This window comes from Schistosoma mansoni, chromosome 4 (genome assembly GCF_000237925.1).
Source record: "Schistosoma mansoni strain Puerto Rico chromosome 4, complete genome".
In the NCBI taxonomy this organism is placed as follows: domain Eukaryota; kingdom Metazoa; phylum Platyhelminthes; class Trematoda; order Strigeidida; family Schistosomatidae; genus Schistosoma; species Schistosoma mansoni.
Window position 1 is genome coordinate 27,249,880 of NC_031498.1, and position 15,100 is coordinate 27,264,979.

The window sequence follows — 15,100 nt, forward strand, 5'->3', positions numbered from 1 at the left end:
TCCGTAGCAGCCAAAAGCACAGCAATCATAAGGGGAAAAAATCAAACGTATATATACAGCAACAAATTGTCTTTGGGCATCATTACAAAATAGCACACTCAAAGAAACAATGAACCAGTAGCGTTTAAGATAGTTTACAAGTGGGAAATTCGACCCGAAGGTGAAAAGAGCGCTTTTGGCGCGAAAACAAAGAAATTCAAATTTTCAAAATCAAATTACAAAATTAAGCCATTTACCGAGTAAGTTCTGGGGATTTGACATCCCCAACACGGACATTCGATTTTCATCCTCTTACTTCCTTGAAAAACATCCCTGCTGCGAGAAGAAGTAGTAGGCAGGAACACATTGGCAGTTGAGAGCGGACTCTCCTCATCCTCGGCCGTATAAGGGTATTTGGAAGTTAACTGTAAAAAAATGTAGAGGTGGTCAGTTTATGACATGGTGCCGGAGTACAAAAGATAGCTGTACAAAACTAGCATCGCTCAGCCTTTCATGACTCCTTGGTCGAGATCCTAGATATAGTGCAACATAGTAGCCTGAGACGTTATCAAACATGGTTCAAAACAGAAGGCTGCAATGATCTTGCTGTTATTTTGCTTACTTCATAAGAGTAAAAGGGACTTCTTTAACTGAAATAATTCACTCTGGTTGTATTTTGCTTAACTGATATTCTTCCATTATTTGCTGCCCTCATTCACTTATTTTTATTAATTTATTGCTTTTTTAAAGTTGTGCTCACCTTTCTTTATCTCTTCATAATCTCATTTTCTTATTGTATGGCGCATACTTATTTTAATGCCCCTTTGTACCAACATTTGTCTGTTTAGATAGATAAAGGTATGGGAGATTTATAAAGGTTTTTCAGTGTATAGTTCGCATTACAGATTGAAATTAACTAGATAAACAGTTAGAACCAGATAGCACAAGATAGTTGTTCTTTCCAAGTATAGGACTCCTTGGTCGTTAGCTCCTACTACCTACTGGGAATAAAACCTGTTATGAAGGAGAAAATTATGTAACTCAGTACATTAACTACATTTTTTATTAAAAACAGTTTGATACGTTTGGTATTACAAATCGAATACATTCATCAAGCCATTAGTTTGAATTATTGTTAAGTACTCCCCAGTTCAATGTATTCAAATTTGACAATTGACAAATAAGTAAATCATATATAACTCAATGTATTCGATATAAATTCTGATTTAATCTTGGGCATAATAAATCTTCATTCTTGCACTCTTAGTCTCGCTTGCATCTAGTCATATCAGTATTTTTATTAAGTTAGAACAAGTAACAAGTACCAGTTTTTCAGCAATTACCAAAAATGTCCATATCAGTTTTTTTATCAGTTTATAACAAAACTCAAGACCTCTAGTCGTCGCAGGAAGCTCTTTTTTTTGTTCACAACATTTAGTTTGCATTTGGTGGTTCCTGTAAAAAGAATATTCACCACTTTGATTTATTTCGCTTGTTTGCTTTTTTGTGGTTTACTAGTCTATACGTTTTATTCGTATTGATGGTCGTACAAATTCTGAACAGAGATCTGTTGTTTGTCAAATATTTCAAAAAGAGGACGATTGTCGTGTTGCATTGCTTTCAATTACTGCAGCTGGAACAGGTAAGAAAAATTACCAAACATTTTATCTATATTTAAATGGATTAGGGTCAGTTTTAAATCAATTTCGTTTCTCCTTTTTTTTTGTACACATTAGTCCATCTGTACGAGATACCTCAGTTCCTAGCAATATGTTAGGAAGAAAATGGACCAAATAATAACCAGATTAATGGGTGGGATAGAGAGACATTTTAAGCCAACACATAACATATTTGGTTCATAGCCTCATGAATTAGTTAGTGAGATGTATTACTTGGATCGATTTTAAGCCAATTAGCCCTATTGTCTAATATGTTTAGGGTTGTGATGTAGAAATTTGTATCTGTATTTACAATATAACCCAGAATAATATCTTACTGTCATAATCATTGACTTTTTTCCCCTAATGTAAATCTATTCAGATGACTTGTACATGTCTTTTTTATATGGTGATTGAATATGTGTAATACAAGGTTTACGAATTTATTTGGCAATTTACTTTCCCTTTATCTAACAACCCCTACACTCAAGTCCTACTATATGCTGCTGATACTTCTCTTTCTACTTCGCTCGCCTTCTACTTTAAACTCATCAATACTTTTCTACTTAGTCTTCAAATCAATAAACTATAATCCCTCTCCAATGTATTTAATAATAATTCATTGTTATCTTCTTACTAGTCGTAGATTGACTGATACAGATTAACAACTACCTGTGTAACAAAGACAACTGTTGTTACGGCTCCGAAAAGCAAAAGCCATCAGAGGCTCTAAAGGAGCCGAAGAGATTCTGTCCAATCAGAACCTGATAGAGCCTTCTAGAATATTATTTTGGCATGCTGTGAATATTTTCATAGTTGAAATCATGAGTCAATTGAAGCTAGACCACCATGGAAAACCTGGAAGTACTGGACGGCCGTTTCCTCCTATTATGGGACTCCTCATCAGTGCGCATCCACGATCCCGCATTCGCGAGATTCAAACCCAGGATCTACCAGTCTCGCGCCAGAGCACTTAACCGATAGACCGATAGATGTACTGTGAATAGACAGTTGCATAGCCTGTCTCCTTGCGGATTTGATGGATTATGATGATATTATAGCCAATACTAATAACCATAAATACACATGTTTTCCTCTATATTTTTGACTCTTACCCAGTAACCGCTTCCCTTGCTTCTTTCGTCTTTCGGTTTGCGACTATGGGTTTCTACACATTCGAGTGCCATTAGTTGTATATCGTATTCCTCTATAATCAAATAGAGAACATAACAATATAAAATCGGTTGAAATAGTAGTGAGGTGTTTGGGACCACGTGTTACTATGTATGCCTAACTAGATTTCAAAGAGATAATTGACAATTCTAATTTACCTGTTTCTATGGACCTGTACGTTAGTTCAGTCAGTCAGTCAGTCAGTCAGTGGATGCGCCTTCGCCATTGCAAACGATTTTGAGCCATGTCATTCAAGGTCTCTAACAATCGATTGCTATCATCTCGCGAATCCCAACCAGGTAGTCTACACCTACCAGCATGGCTCAGTCCACTTGTCAGTGACTTCATGGATTTGTGCCACGTTTTGTTTTGGCCGACCCTAGCTTTCTTCCAACCTACTCCTACACCATAAAACATTGCACGTCGGGGCAGTCGGTGGTTGGACATACATAACACGTGTCCCAGCCATCTCAACTGATGTACGTTAGTTAGCTTTCTATATGAACTGGATTACGTTAATGAAATTTTTCAAAGTCAGTCTGAATTGTATATCTGTTTTTTTCCATTCAATTCGCAATCATTCTTTAGACTTGTACACACGTTACTTCATATAACAGTAAAATTGACATTCATTGTTATATAAATTCAGCCAATTAAGAGTTAAATAGCTCATTTGGTATTATGTTCATCGACAGATTGCTTCTACCTTGTCTCAAAACACAATCACTTCAAACAACGATTCTTTTTAAATAGCACAAGTTGTGTGTGTGTGTATTTGTTGTAAACGTTGTCACAAATTTTCTTATATTTCCACTTTTTTCTTTCTTCATTATTACTATTATCATTAGCTTTATTCAATATTATATTTTTGATACAATATAGAATTCTCAGCACAAAGTACTTCAACAAGTTTCCGTTTCTTACTTTTTCGTCCTTCCTGACGAAAAATATTGAGTGATCGCCAGTTAGAAGTTAGCAGCCTAGTCAATCGACATGTGAATAATGTACATTCTTCTCGCTGCATATTGCCAGCAACCACGATATCTCTGATTAGGCCTTCTGTAACCTTTACAGCGAAAGGTCTTACACTTTTCAGAAACTCACCTGAATAGGTTATGCGATTAATAGGCATAATGATGTGTTTAAAACAAACGAAATTAGATTACTTGTTGAAATATCTAGATGACAGGAACAGGTAGCCCAGATGTTTAAATAGGTGTATGATGTAGTATATAGATTTTTCAAAACATACATCATTTAGGCATACATATATATATGTATGATATGATTAGAATAAAACATTTATTATCGTCGCCTATAGTGACGTGTTTTCTGCCTATTGTCGTTATTGTTCTTTCTCTTTCCAATATAATGTAATGTTAGTAATATTCAACAATGAAATACCTTCTCTCTATATACATATGGGTTACATTTATTTATTTGTTTAGTTATGTTTTGTAAATGTTATTCAAGCGTGAAATCTGTTTAGGCAACTGTAAATTTATTTATTGTATATACCTCTGTATTTTTGTCTTGATTAGTAGAAAATAGAGGAATAACGTTACTTACTTATTATATTGTCACTAATTACGATGTACACAACATCGTCGTCATCATCATCATCATCGTTCTTGGTTCAATTATTTTTTTATGTATGAGTAACTGAAGTAAACATATATATGCGTGTATGTGTATCTGTTCATAACAGTTTCATTAGTAAAATGTCCTGTATTTAGTTGAAGAATACAGATGTGTGTTTATTTTTTTTCTTTGTATGGTTACTACAAATGGTAGAATAAGTTATTGCTATTATCAGTAATGAGTTTCATTTTTGTTTATCAATAAAGTATTGTATTATTGTCGTTGATCTATAGTTTCTTTTCACAATTTGTCTTGTTGGACTCAATTTTTTCAATCTGTCTTAACGTAAAGCTTGGTATAATTTGGTGTCAGTTCAAGTTGACGTGATGAGATTAACATAATGAATGGTGATGATAATCAGAAACATTAAACATGGAGAATATAGGTCTCCAACTATATATATATCATCAACTGATCATATTTAATCACTAAGTTATTATAATTTTATAATTAAGATTCTTGATTTTAAGTCAACTAAATTGGAGGTATGAAAAACCCTTCCACATATACACACACAAATTCCTTCCATAGTGAATATACAAATATTCTTGCGACTATTTGATGTGGTTCAGTATATATTTATGAACATCTTTTAAATAACTACTGCGAACTGGTAATAACTAATGGTGTCTTCTTTTTTCTTACACCAAATACCAGCTAATTACTTTTTTTTGAAAGGAATGGCAGTTAGTTGACCGTAGGATTTCCGTTATTTATTTATTTAAACAGATGAATATTGGTACAAATGGGGACCAGATACATATGCGCCACACAAATCTCATTTGATTTGTGTGAGGGCTGTGATACTGCCTGGGTGCCCAAACCGAAGCAGGTGGTTTTTTTAGGGGGCCACACGAGAAGGCAGTGAGTGGGACTTCCCTGGTAGAGGCTATATATTCGCTGGCCATGTGAGAGCATTTCGAGACGGAGAGCACTCTCCCCACTCTCGGCCCTACCAGGGCATTTGGGGTAGGATTTTCGTTAGATTCACAAGAAAGAGATTTAAATGTACAGTTGAATATACCTTGCAATTGTCTTGATGATTAAGTAACCACCGAAATATTAATAAACATTATTGGGTTAGTTTTTGCTTAGTAATATCTATTTGCTGTCCTACCAATCATAACTTACCCTTTTTTTAAAAGTTTATATCATAAAAAGATCTTAATTAGACGGCTATTGAAAACCAGGAAGCACTGATTAGTTGTTTCGTCGGCAGTATCGTCTACCCCACTGGTGGACGAACCAAGAGGCTTCAAGTCTAACGGCAAGCACCTATTCTTTAGACCAGTAGGCCGGTATCCGATGGTTGAGTGTTTACCTTCAGTCTATGCTCCAAACTTGTGGGTAACAACTGCCTTACATTCGGCATTATTGAACTTCATTGGTCACTGCCCCCAAATGCCCTGGTACGGCAGAGAGTGAGGAGAGTCCGCTCTCCCTCTCGAAATGCTCTCACATGGCCAGCGAATATATAGCCTCTACCAGGGAAGTCCCACTCACTGCCTTCTCGTGGCATTACTGTTGTTTACGAAATTGAGAGGACGAAAAGCGAATGTCCGGCGCTTTAACCGGGTTAGTGGACACGGCGAGTCCACCTAGGGGAGTTGGAAAACCCTGATTCCAAACCAATGGTGCACATGGGCTCCAGTATCCTGAGGGAACAAATGGCGTACGAATCAATCATTGATCACCGGCTACCATGGGACTGCATCTCCTCACGATGCTCCACTGCCTTGTGGACTAGACCTTTAGGTCAAAGGCTCCGGGTGTGCGCCCCTAAGAAAACCACCTGCTTCAGTTCGGGCACCTGGGCAGTATCACAGCCCTCACACAAATCAAATGAGATTTGTGAGGCGCATATGTATCTGGTGCTTCCTTGTACCAATATTTATGTGTTTAAATAAAATAAAAAATACACTGCTTCTCAATAGAACTCATGGGACTAATTTTCAATCTTTTCAGTTGGTGATCATAGGATAATTATTTTGAATAATCTTTATTATTGTTTGTAGGTCTTCATTTAACTGCAGCCAATTTAGTTATATTTGCTGAATTGTTTTGGAATCCTGGTGCATTAGTTCAAGCTGAAGATAGGGCATATCGAATTGGTCAAATGGATTCTGTGTTAATACGTTATTTAATTGCAGAACAAACTGCAGATGATTTCATTTGGTGAGTTAAATTGTAGATTATCATGGTTAAAGTTGATTACATTAGTCATTAGTTAACTACAATTAAAATAAACTCTTTCACTGAATCTATTTACTGGAAGAAAAATATAATATGCATAGTTGTAATGAGTTAACTATATACTCTAAATTCATGAGCCATTCACACAGAGATTATTACTAATTCCTACTGCTGATAGCTTAAATATCGCTCGATGAATCATTCTCTTTCCCATGTATATATGTACTCCAATCCTATTTATAGCCTTTGCCTTGGTGTACCCTTATTCGATGCCCCCAAATGCCCTGGTACGGCCGAGAGTGAGGAGAGTCCGCTCTCCCTCTCGAAATGCTCTCACATGGCCAGCGAATATATAGCCTCTACCAGGGAAGTCCCACTCACTGCCTTCTCGTGGCATTACTGTTGTTTACGAAATTGAGAGGACGAAAAGCGAATGTCCGGCGCTTTAACCGGGTTAGTGGACACGGCGAGTCCACCTAGGGGAGTTGGAAAACCCTGATTCCAAACCAATGGTGCACATGGGCTCCAGTATCCTGAGGGAACAAATGGCGTACGAATCAATCATTGATCACCGGCTACCATGGGACTGCATCTCCTCACGATGCTCCACTGCCTTGTGGACTAGACCTTTAGGTCAAAGGCTCCGGGTGTGCGCCCCTAAGAAAACCACCTGCTTCAGTTCGGGCACCTGGGCAGTATCACAACCCTCAAGCAAATCGAATGAGATTTGTGAGGCGCATATGTATCTGGTGCTTCCTTGTACCAATATTTATGTGTCTAAATAAAATAAATAAAAAAACCCTTATTCGATTGAACTATAAACTCACCTTTGCATTTGCTCACACACATATATTCGCCTTTCTGCTTGAAATTCACTCGATATGCTTATAACTCTGTTATCCATGTCGTTCGCGAATAAACTGTAGTTGTCGCTTCTTATTGCCTTCTGATTTCAAACACCTCTGGGATTTTTATAATAACGGTTGTCAAGTTGGCTGATTAACGAAGCTAAGCCATTATAATCACTTACTTCAATGCAACGAATAGACCATTGTAGTGAATAAAAGATATAAAGTCGAAACTTAACTCTTCTTAGATTATAGTAGTGACCTACTGTTTAATTACGGCAATAGTAACAAAGAGTATTGACTTATGATTGTGTTACAACACCACTGAAAAGCGTACATTTAAGTAATAAACTTCTCATCATTTCATTGTTGGTTCTATGTCTAGTCGATAAAAAATTATGATTGTTGAGTGATCTTCCAACTTTGCTTTCGCATTTGTTAACATTAATCAAGTAAATCATTCAATGAATCGAATTCCATGTGATTCGAGCAGTTTGAAGATTTTCATTGCTCTCCTCGTTATGATGTAATATAATCCGAAAAGATAGAAATTCAATCATAATGCAAATTATTTAAGAAGGCAGAAGTTCAGTACACGAAATATTATTCTGGTTTGAACTGTTTAATCTTATAACATGGTATATTCATTTTTAGGCCTCTTGTGGAACGTAAACTTGATGTGTTGTCCAAAGCTGGTTTAAATCGAGAAACATTTCGAATGGCTGATTCTACAACAAGACTTGGTGTATGTTCTCTTTTTTCTCGTTCTATTCTATTACCTTTTATTGTTTATTGTACTGGTGACATCATACTTTTCGTTATCTAAGTATTTTTTGTGGTAATACGTTGGGTTAGATTGGATGATTAGTTTAAATATTCTAAGTTCAATAGTAGTTTAGCGAGAATTTTTAAGACTAATACATTTGATGGGATTATAATCACACAGTTCAATATTCAGTTATAATTTGTTAATTCTTTTTTGTTGTAGAACTTTTTATTTCGATGAGTTGTATTACGACTTGAATAAGTCAATGGTTAGTGGTATTGTTTGTGTCTGTAGGTTTTGGGTATGTGATTCTTTGGATTAGTATTGTTTTTCTTTAAGAATACAGAACTGCTTTACTTTTAATTTGTAGATTGTATTAAAACTAAATTCGCGGTTTTCTATCCATTGTCTTGGACTATGTAACCTGTTATTTCCGACTGGTAATGAAAAGATCCTATTAGCTGGTACCTATTAATAATAGTATAAACCTATGTATAGATTCTCAAACTGTATATCGGTATCTATGTGGCATGTATACTTCTACGTATGTTGAAAGCCAGGGTTATTTATATTAGTAGGGGTCGTCTTTTTATTTATTTATTTATTTAAACACATAAATATTGGTACAAGGAAGCACCAGATACATATGCGCCTCACAAATCTCATTTGATTTGTGTGAGGGCTGTGATACTGCCCAGGTGCCCGAACTGAAGCAGGTGGTTTTCTTAGGGGTGCACACCCGGAGCCTTTGACCTAAAGGTCTAGTCCACAAGGCAGTGGAGCATCGTGAGGAGATGCAGTCCCATGGTAGCCGGTGATCAATGATTGATTCGTACGCCATTTGTTCCCTCAGGATACTGGAGCCCATGTGCACCATTGGTTTGGAATCAGGGTTTTCCAACTCCCCTAGGTGGACTCGCCGTGTCCACTAACCCGGTTAAAGCGCCGGACATTCGCTTTTCGTCCTCTCAATTTCGTAAACAACAGTAATGCCACGAGAAGGCAGTGAGTGGGACTTCCCTGGTAGAGGCTATATATTCGCTGGCCATGTGAGAGCATTTCGAGAGGGAGAGCGGACTCTCCTCACTCTCGGCCGTACCAGGGCATTTGGGGGCCTTTTTACTGTTAGTTCAACTGTAAAATACCGGGTTTACAATGTGTCTGTGAGTAGTAGTTTTGCTTTATGCTTGCGAAACATGGTCTTTCCGATGTTCAGTGACCCTATGTTCAATAACCGTTGCCTCTGAATCACTGTTGACATTCAGTGATAGTACCATGTTGGTAGTACAAAAGTTCGTCAATGTGTTTTGGCGCAGTGCTGAATAAGCGATTGGTGTTGTCACCTTGAAATATTGGCTTCGGCGGCCTTGAACATATTTTGCAAATATCACTTCATAAATGGCGCTGTAGTTAAAATCAGTGTACTAAATAAGATTGACTGATTGGCTGATAAGGTTATGAGTCTTAATCGACATGCATTATGTATACCTAACCACAGCCTACCACAACAGACAATAATACCTAATGTACAATTAATCTAGAAGAAGTCTAGGGACATCCAAGTAAAACGTATCATCAGTACATGAAATTATTGACATTTGAAGTGAACCATGTTTTTAGGTGCAGACTACTTGGTTGTAGTCTGTCTAGTTACCGCGATCGCTTTTTGCAGGCTGCAGGTGTCCAATATTTGTCTTCCACTAGATCTTGAGTCTTAGAATTATATTATGCTTTTTATTTCATGAATTCATTTTTGGATCATCTATACCTAATGTTTTCTCTGGAGTTTGTCCAGATAATTCCCTTACTCTGTTCTAGTATGTTATGGCAACCTAAACTAATGCACACATTTTTCAGTTCCTTTGTTTCTTCTGAATGACTGATACAATTCAATGTTTGGTAAATGAGTTATGTACGTTTACATGTAGTTAATTTGTTAGATTAGTCAATAGTAGCTTTGCTTCTGAGATTTTTTATTGTTATTTCAGCCTCGTTTTATATGTATATACATTCATTGTCTCTGCTGTTATAGCTGATAAAGGTATATTTGATTCTAATAAAGGATAGACTATAAAAATGTATTATATCTTGTTAATTATATGCACTGTGAAGTTGGTGCGTTCTCAATTAAACCTTAATTCAATATGTCCTATTTCTAATGTTAGATATTAATACAAATATACTTATAACTGGTACTGTGAACCAATCAGATGTCGTGTAGATTATAGCCATACACTATAGGCTGACATTCAGCCGTCTTTTCCAACGGACGAGCCACACTATTGGTTAAACTCGCCGCTTAGATTTCTAAGAGCTAAAAATATGTATGAATTAGTGTGTAGATATTTCTTGATTCAATTTAGGCAATAATGCTCACTTCTCACTTGAGTAGCCGGTTGAACTACAATTCTCGACTTATTTTTCCCATTGTAATCATTTCATGTTAAGCAAAATAGCGGAATCATCAATCGATTAGTAGATAATGATGGCAACTTCTTGTTTTGTAAATTTCTCTCCTTGGGCTCATCTACTAATAGTTCAAATTCACTTCTTTATCAAATGATTAATCCAACTTAACTGGAACTGGTTTCATCCTCTTTACTATTTTCTTTTCTATGATCCATAATTGTATAAACCTTTGGTGTTTCCCACTGCTGTTTAGTTGTTCTTTTTTTAATCAATCATAATATCTTTTTGTTTATTTAAATCTATGTGTAATGAATTCACTACTTATATGAAACAAAATAAATCTTCTAACTGAAGTATATAAGTATATACATAAGTCGACCTTGAATGTGACAAGTCAGACAGCTCTTTCAATTATCGTTGTTGTTATTATTCTTTTTACGAATGATTGAGACGAATAATAAGAGGAGAAAAACGTAAGAAAATTGTTCTGTCAAGCTCTTATTTCAATATTTACTTTCATTTTTCTATTCTTCTGAACCCACCTTTTCTATCCTGCTCCTCCCTGCGTATGCCGCACTTCTTTTGTATGCGCATACATATTACCCTTTTATGGTTTGTTTTTAATTTGTTTCTTTTATCAATTATTTCTTAATAGAATAAAATGGATAATGTTTCATTGTATATTTGTCTGTGTGTGTGTGCGCGCGCAGTAATCGTGGCGGTGATGATGTCTTTTTTTCATTATTTCCTTCTGGTTATTTTTAAGTTTTGTGCGTATACATGATCAAGAGTAGTATGGAGAGAGATGAAGAAAGATTAAATTTTGAATATGAATCGAGTTTTAGTAATCTAATGAATCGATATTTAACTAAAACGGGTTATTGAAAATAATACAAATCAAAGTGGTTGATATGTTGAATAAATAATTTCTCTGTTATCATTGTTTTCATCTGTTTTCATGTTTGATCTCAGTATAGCTATTTAAAAATTGTTCTAGAATACCTTATTAATTTATTAAAACACATAAATATTGGTGCAAGGGGGCACCAAATATATATGCGCCACACAAAACAATGAAAACGGGAAGAGAAAGGGGTAAGATGCATATTAAAAAAAGGGTAATGGTGAGGGAAACCGAAATGTACAACCAGAGGAACTCTCTCAGTTAAGGAGGTTATAACCACTCTTTATGCAGAAAGTAAAAAAAGGTTACAGCAGGATTGCCCTTGGCTTCTATTCTTAGCGATATATGATAACGTCTCTAGCCACTGTGTAGCACCATCTCTCAGACCCTAGCCAGGGAGTCGTGAAGGACCAACTGAAGTCAGTCCTTTGCAGCTTTCTTTCATACCACGACACCATGTCATACACTGACCACCTCTCCGCTTTTTCCAACCAGTCCCAGAGACAGCAAATAATGCACTTCGTGGAATTCTCTGGAACGACATTCGTAGATCATGTCCAAGCCACCGAAGTCGGTGTTTCAAGATGGTGACACTAATTGGGTTGTCGTCTCTGCGCCCGAACACACGATGCCGAACCTCTGTATTACTAACATGGTGTTGCCACTGGATGTCAGCAATCCTTCGGAGATAACGATGATCGAATACAGAATAACTTGTAGAATGATGAACATTTCTACAATACACCTCATTTAATAATACAAACATCAACTGTATTATATAAAATGTAGAGGATAAAGTCTCTATTCGGTCTGTAAAACTTTGTATATAAGTTTAAAAACTGTTTAGATTTCCTTATTCTTAAGAAATGGTGCCTCAGTATGAAAGAAAATTGTATGGAACTAGTTTCTGTTGTTTCGTCGGAACTCCTTGATCGGAGTCCTAGAGATTGTACAACTCAGTGCCTTCAGCTTCACAACTAAATGTGACAGATGAACCAATAAGTCTCTCTAAACTATTTGCTCGTTTGGTTTTCAAAGCTGTATCAATAAAACACGAGACTATATCAATAGATAAAGGAAATTATATTTTTTAGTGTGGGGATTGTAGTACTTTCAAAGTTGAATTGATCAGTCAATCTACGTTTAGTACATCTTTTCATTGCCGTATTGCATCAGAATTTGTTTTAGTTTTGTTATTGATGGTGTTACCGAGTTTTGTTTGCATGAATATTTCTTCACGATATAACATAGCTCAAAATCGGTCATAGAAACTCAGATACATTCTTTTTCTTCTTAACCTTCTAGATCTTCATTTCCTAGATTATTTCAAGAATTCTTACATCTCAGTCTTTATTCTTTGTCTTAGAACAATCTTCTCTACGTCTGTTTTTTAGTTTTTAAAATCACAACGTTATATTTTGTTGTACATCTGGTTAATTTTTCTCTCGTTTGCTCTATGACGCTTCAATGTGTGTATCAAGTTGAATATTCAATGGTTATTTGTATCTGATTTCATGCGTTATTGTTCACGATTCACTATACTGAACAATTCATCATATTCATTTGATTATTGTTGATAAACAAATGTTTACATCTAATATCTACTTCTTCGTAAAGTTGGACAGTGGAATCCATGACGAGCGTTTCATCCTATTCAGAACTCCATTATATGTGTCTGCATCTCAGTGATATGGATGTCTGTGCTGAAATGCAAGTATATCCAACTGAGGAGTTTCAGATCGGATAAAACTTGCATTCTAGATTTCACTGCTAACAAATTATCCAACTGCCAATAAACCGGTAACTTAATAGGCATATTGAAGCAACCTCTTCACAATTCACAAATTCCATTAGAAACTACTTGATTAGAGTCGTTAATGTCAACAACGGGAAAATGTAGATCTTTTTAAATAAGATATTGATATCCGTTTTATTTCAAGTAATGTTAATAATGCGCTTTTTCTCTTTCTTATCTTCAGTCTAATACACTTGAACAACAAAAAATTCTAGATTATTTCAAGAAAGAATTGAATGATTTTGAAGAATGGGAGAATGTTGATAGTGTAACATCAATAATCAATGAACAAAGTAACAATACTCAATCTCGAAATAATAAGAAAAATGACAATAATAATGATCATCAGAATAAGTTTCAAACTCAAAATGATTCTTTAATGAATCAAATTAATCCAAATCAACCAAAAATGACCACTAGTTTATTTAAATCAAAATCACAATCATCAGTGGTTAATAATACTACTCCTAATAAAAATAATTCAAAAAAACGTCTTCTTGTTCCATCATCACCTGAGTCGAATCATTCAGAGATATTTTCAAATGAACTCAATGATAATATTGATGAAGATGATTTAATTTGGGTTGATGATGTTGATGATGATGATTTTGTTGAACAAATTGATGAATCTGATATAACTGATAATAATATTGAAGAATTTTCTGGAAATGATGAATATTTATTATCAGAAGCTGTTAAAATTGCTGAAGCCGTTGAAGTTGATTGGCTTACAGAAGGTCTTATCAAAGAAGATACAGATGATATTGAAATCAATCTATGATAATAATACAAATAGGTTATAATTTTGTATATAATATCCAAGAGTTGATTATTTTTTTAGAAATAGATAATAACATGATTTATTTCTTGTGGCAAACATTATCTATCAAACTTTACTATTATTCTCATTATTATTTTGTTGTGCAACGTTTACTATTTGTTAAATACCATAAACTGTAAATACATTGAGTGATTGAAGCCTGATTATACTTATAAAATGAATTAGTTACAAAAATTGGTACTAGAGATTGTCCGAAGGGGATTTTGTGGAGATTTTAGTAATTTTATATAGTTGAGATCATTAGTCAATTGGAGATTGACCACTGTGGAAGACCTGGAAGCACTGGACGGCCGTTTCGTCCCATCGTGGGACTCCTCAGCAGTGCTCATCCACTAATGCTTATACTTCCATAGTAGTTACCTGATTCATTTGAACTGTGTGATGAGTTTTACGTAAAAACTGTACTAATCATTTGTCATTATTTATCCTTCTGTAATTTAACTTCACTATGGTAATCAAAGTTTATAATTCTGGTAGCTAATTTACATTATCTCTGAACTGTATTTCAGAAATGTGTACCTTTTTAGGTAGTTACGAATATCATGAATCTGATTACATAGTATCTATGCTGGTAAAAGTATGACAAACGAGAATAATCTTTGTGAAGTAGACACTGGTTGTATCAATAAGAATAACAGGAAATTCCTAAAATGTAGTTCTAATAAGGTGTAAACAAAGAACTTAAAAGAATCGAGATTCCCTCAACATTTTTAAAAAGAAAAACACTACTTGATGTAATAATTCATATTGTCGTTCCCTATATGGACGTGTTTATCAGTAGTGAAGGAATTGTCTATTATTTGAACTTCTTGAGTCTCATCAAATTAGTCATAAATTGGAACATCTATCTCGATTTTGTGGGCAACTAAGCAGTATCACTAGCTCCAACATAT

The 15,100-nt window shown here is 35.2% G+C and overlaps 1 protein-coding gene across 1 annotated transcript in view; it reads left to right on the forward strand.

The window, feature by feature from the left end:
• Smp_131000 (harp (smarcal1)-related) overlaps positions 1-14,147 on the forward strand; it is a gene marked incomplete at its 3' end in the record, with an annotated part of 33,625 nt that extends 19,478 nt beyond the window's left edge. The window contains exons 12-16 of the mRNA XM_018797361.1: positions 1,498-1,621; positions 6,467-6,626; positions 8,147-8,237; positions 13,551-13,659; positions 14,056-14,147. Of these exons, the coding sequence (XP_018652411.1) occupies positions 1,498-1,621; positions 6,467-6,626; positions 8,147-8,237; positions 13,551-13,659; positions 14,056-14,147 (576 nt within the window). The remainder of the gene's footprint in view (positions 1-1,497; positions 1,622-6,466; positions 6,627-8,146; positions 8,238-13,550; positions 13,660-14,055) is intronic.
• Between the last annotated feature and the right edge of the window lie 953 nt (positions 14,148-15,100).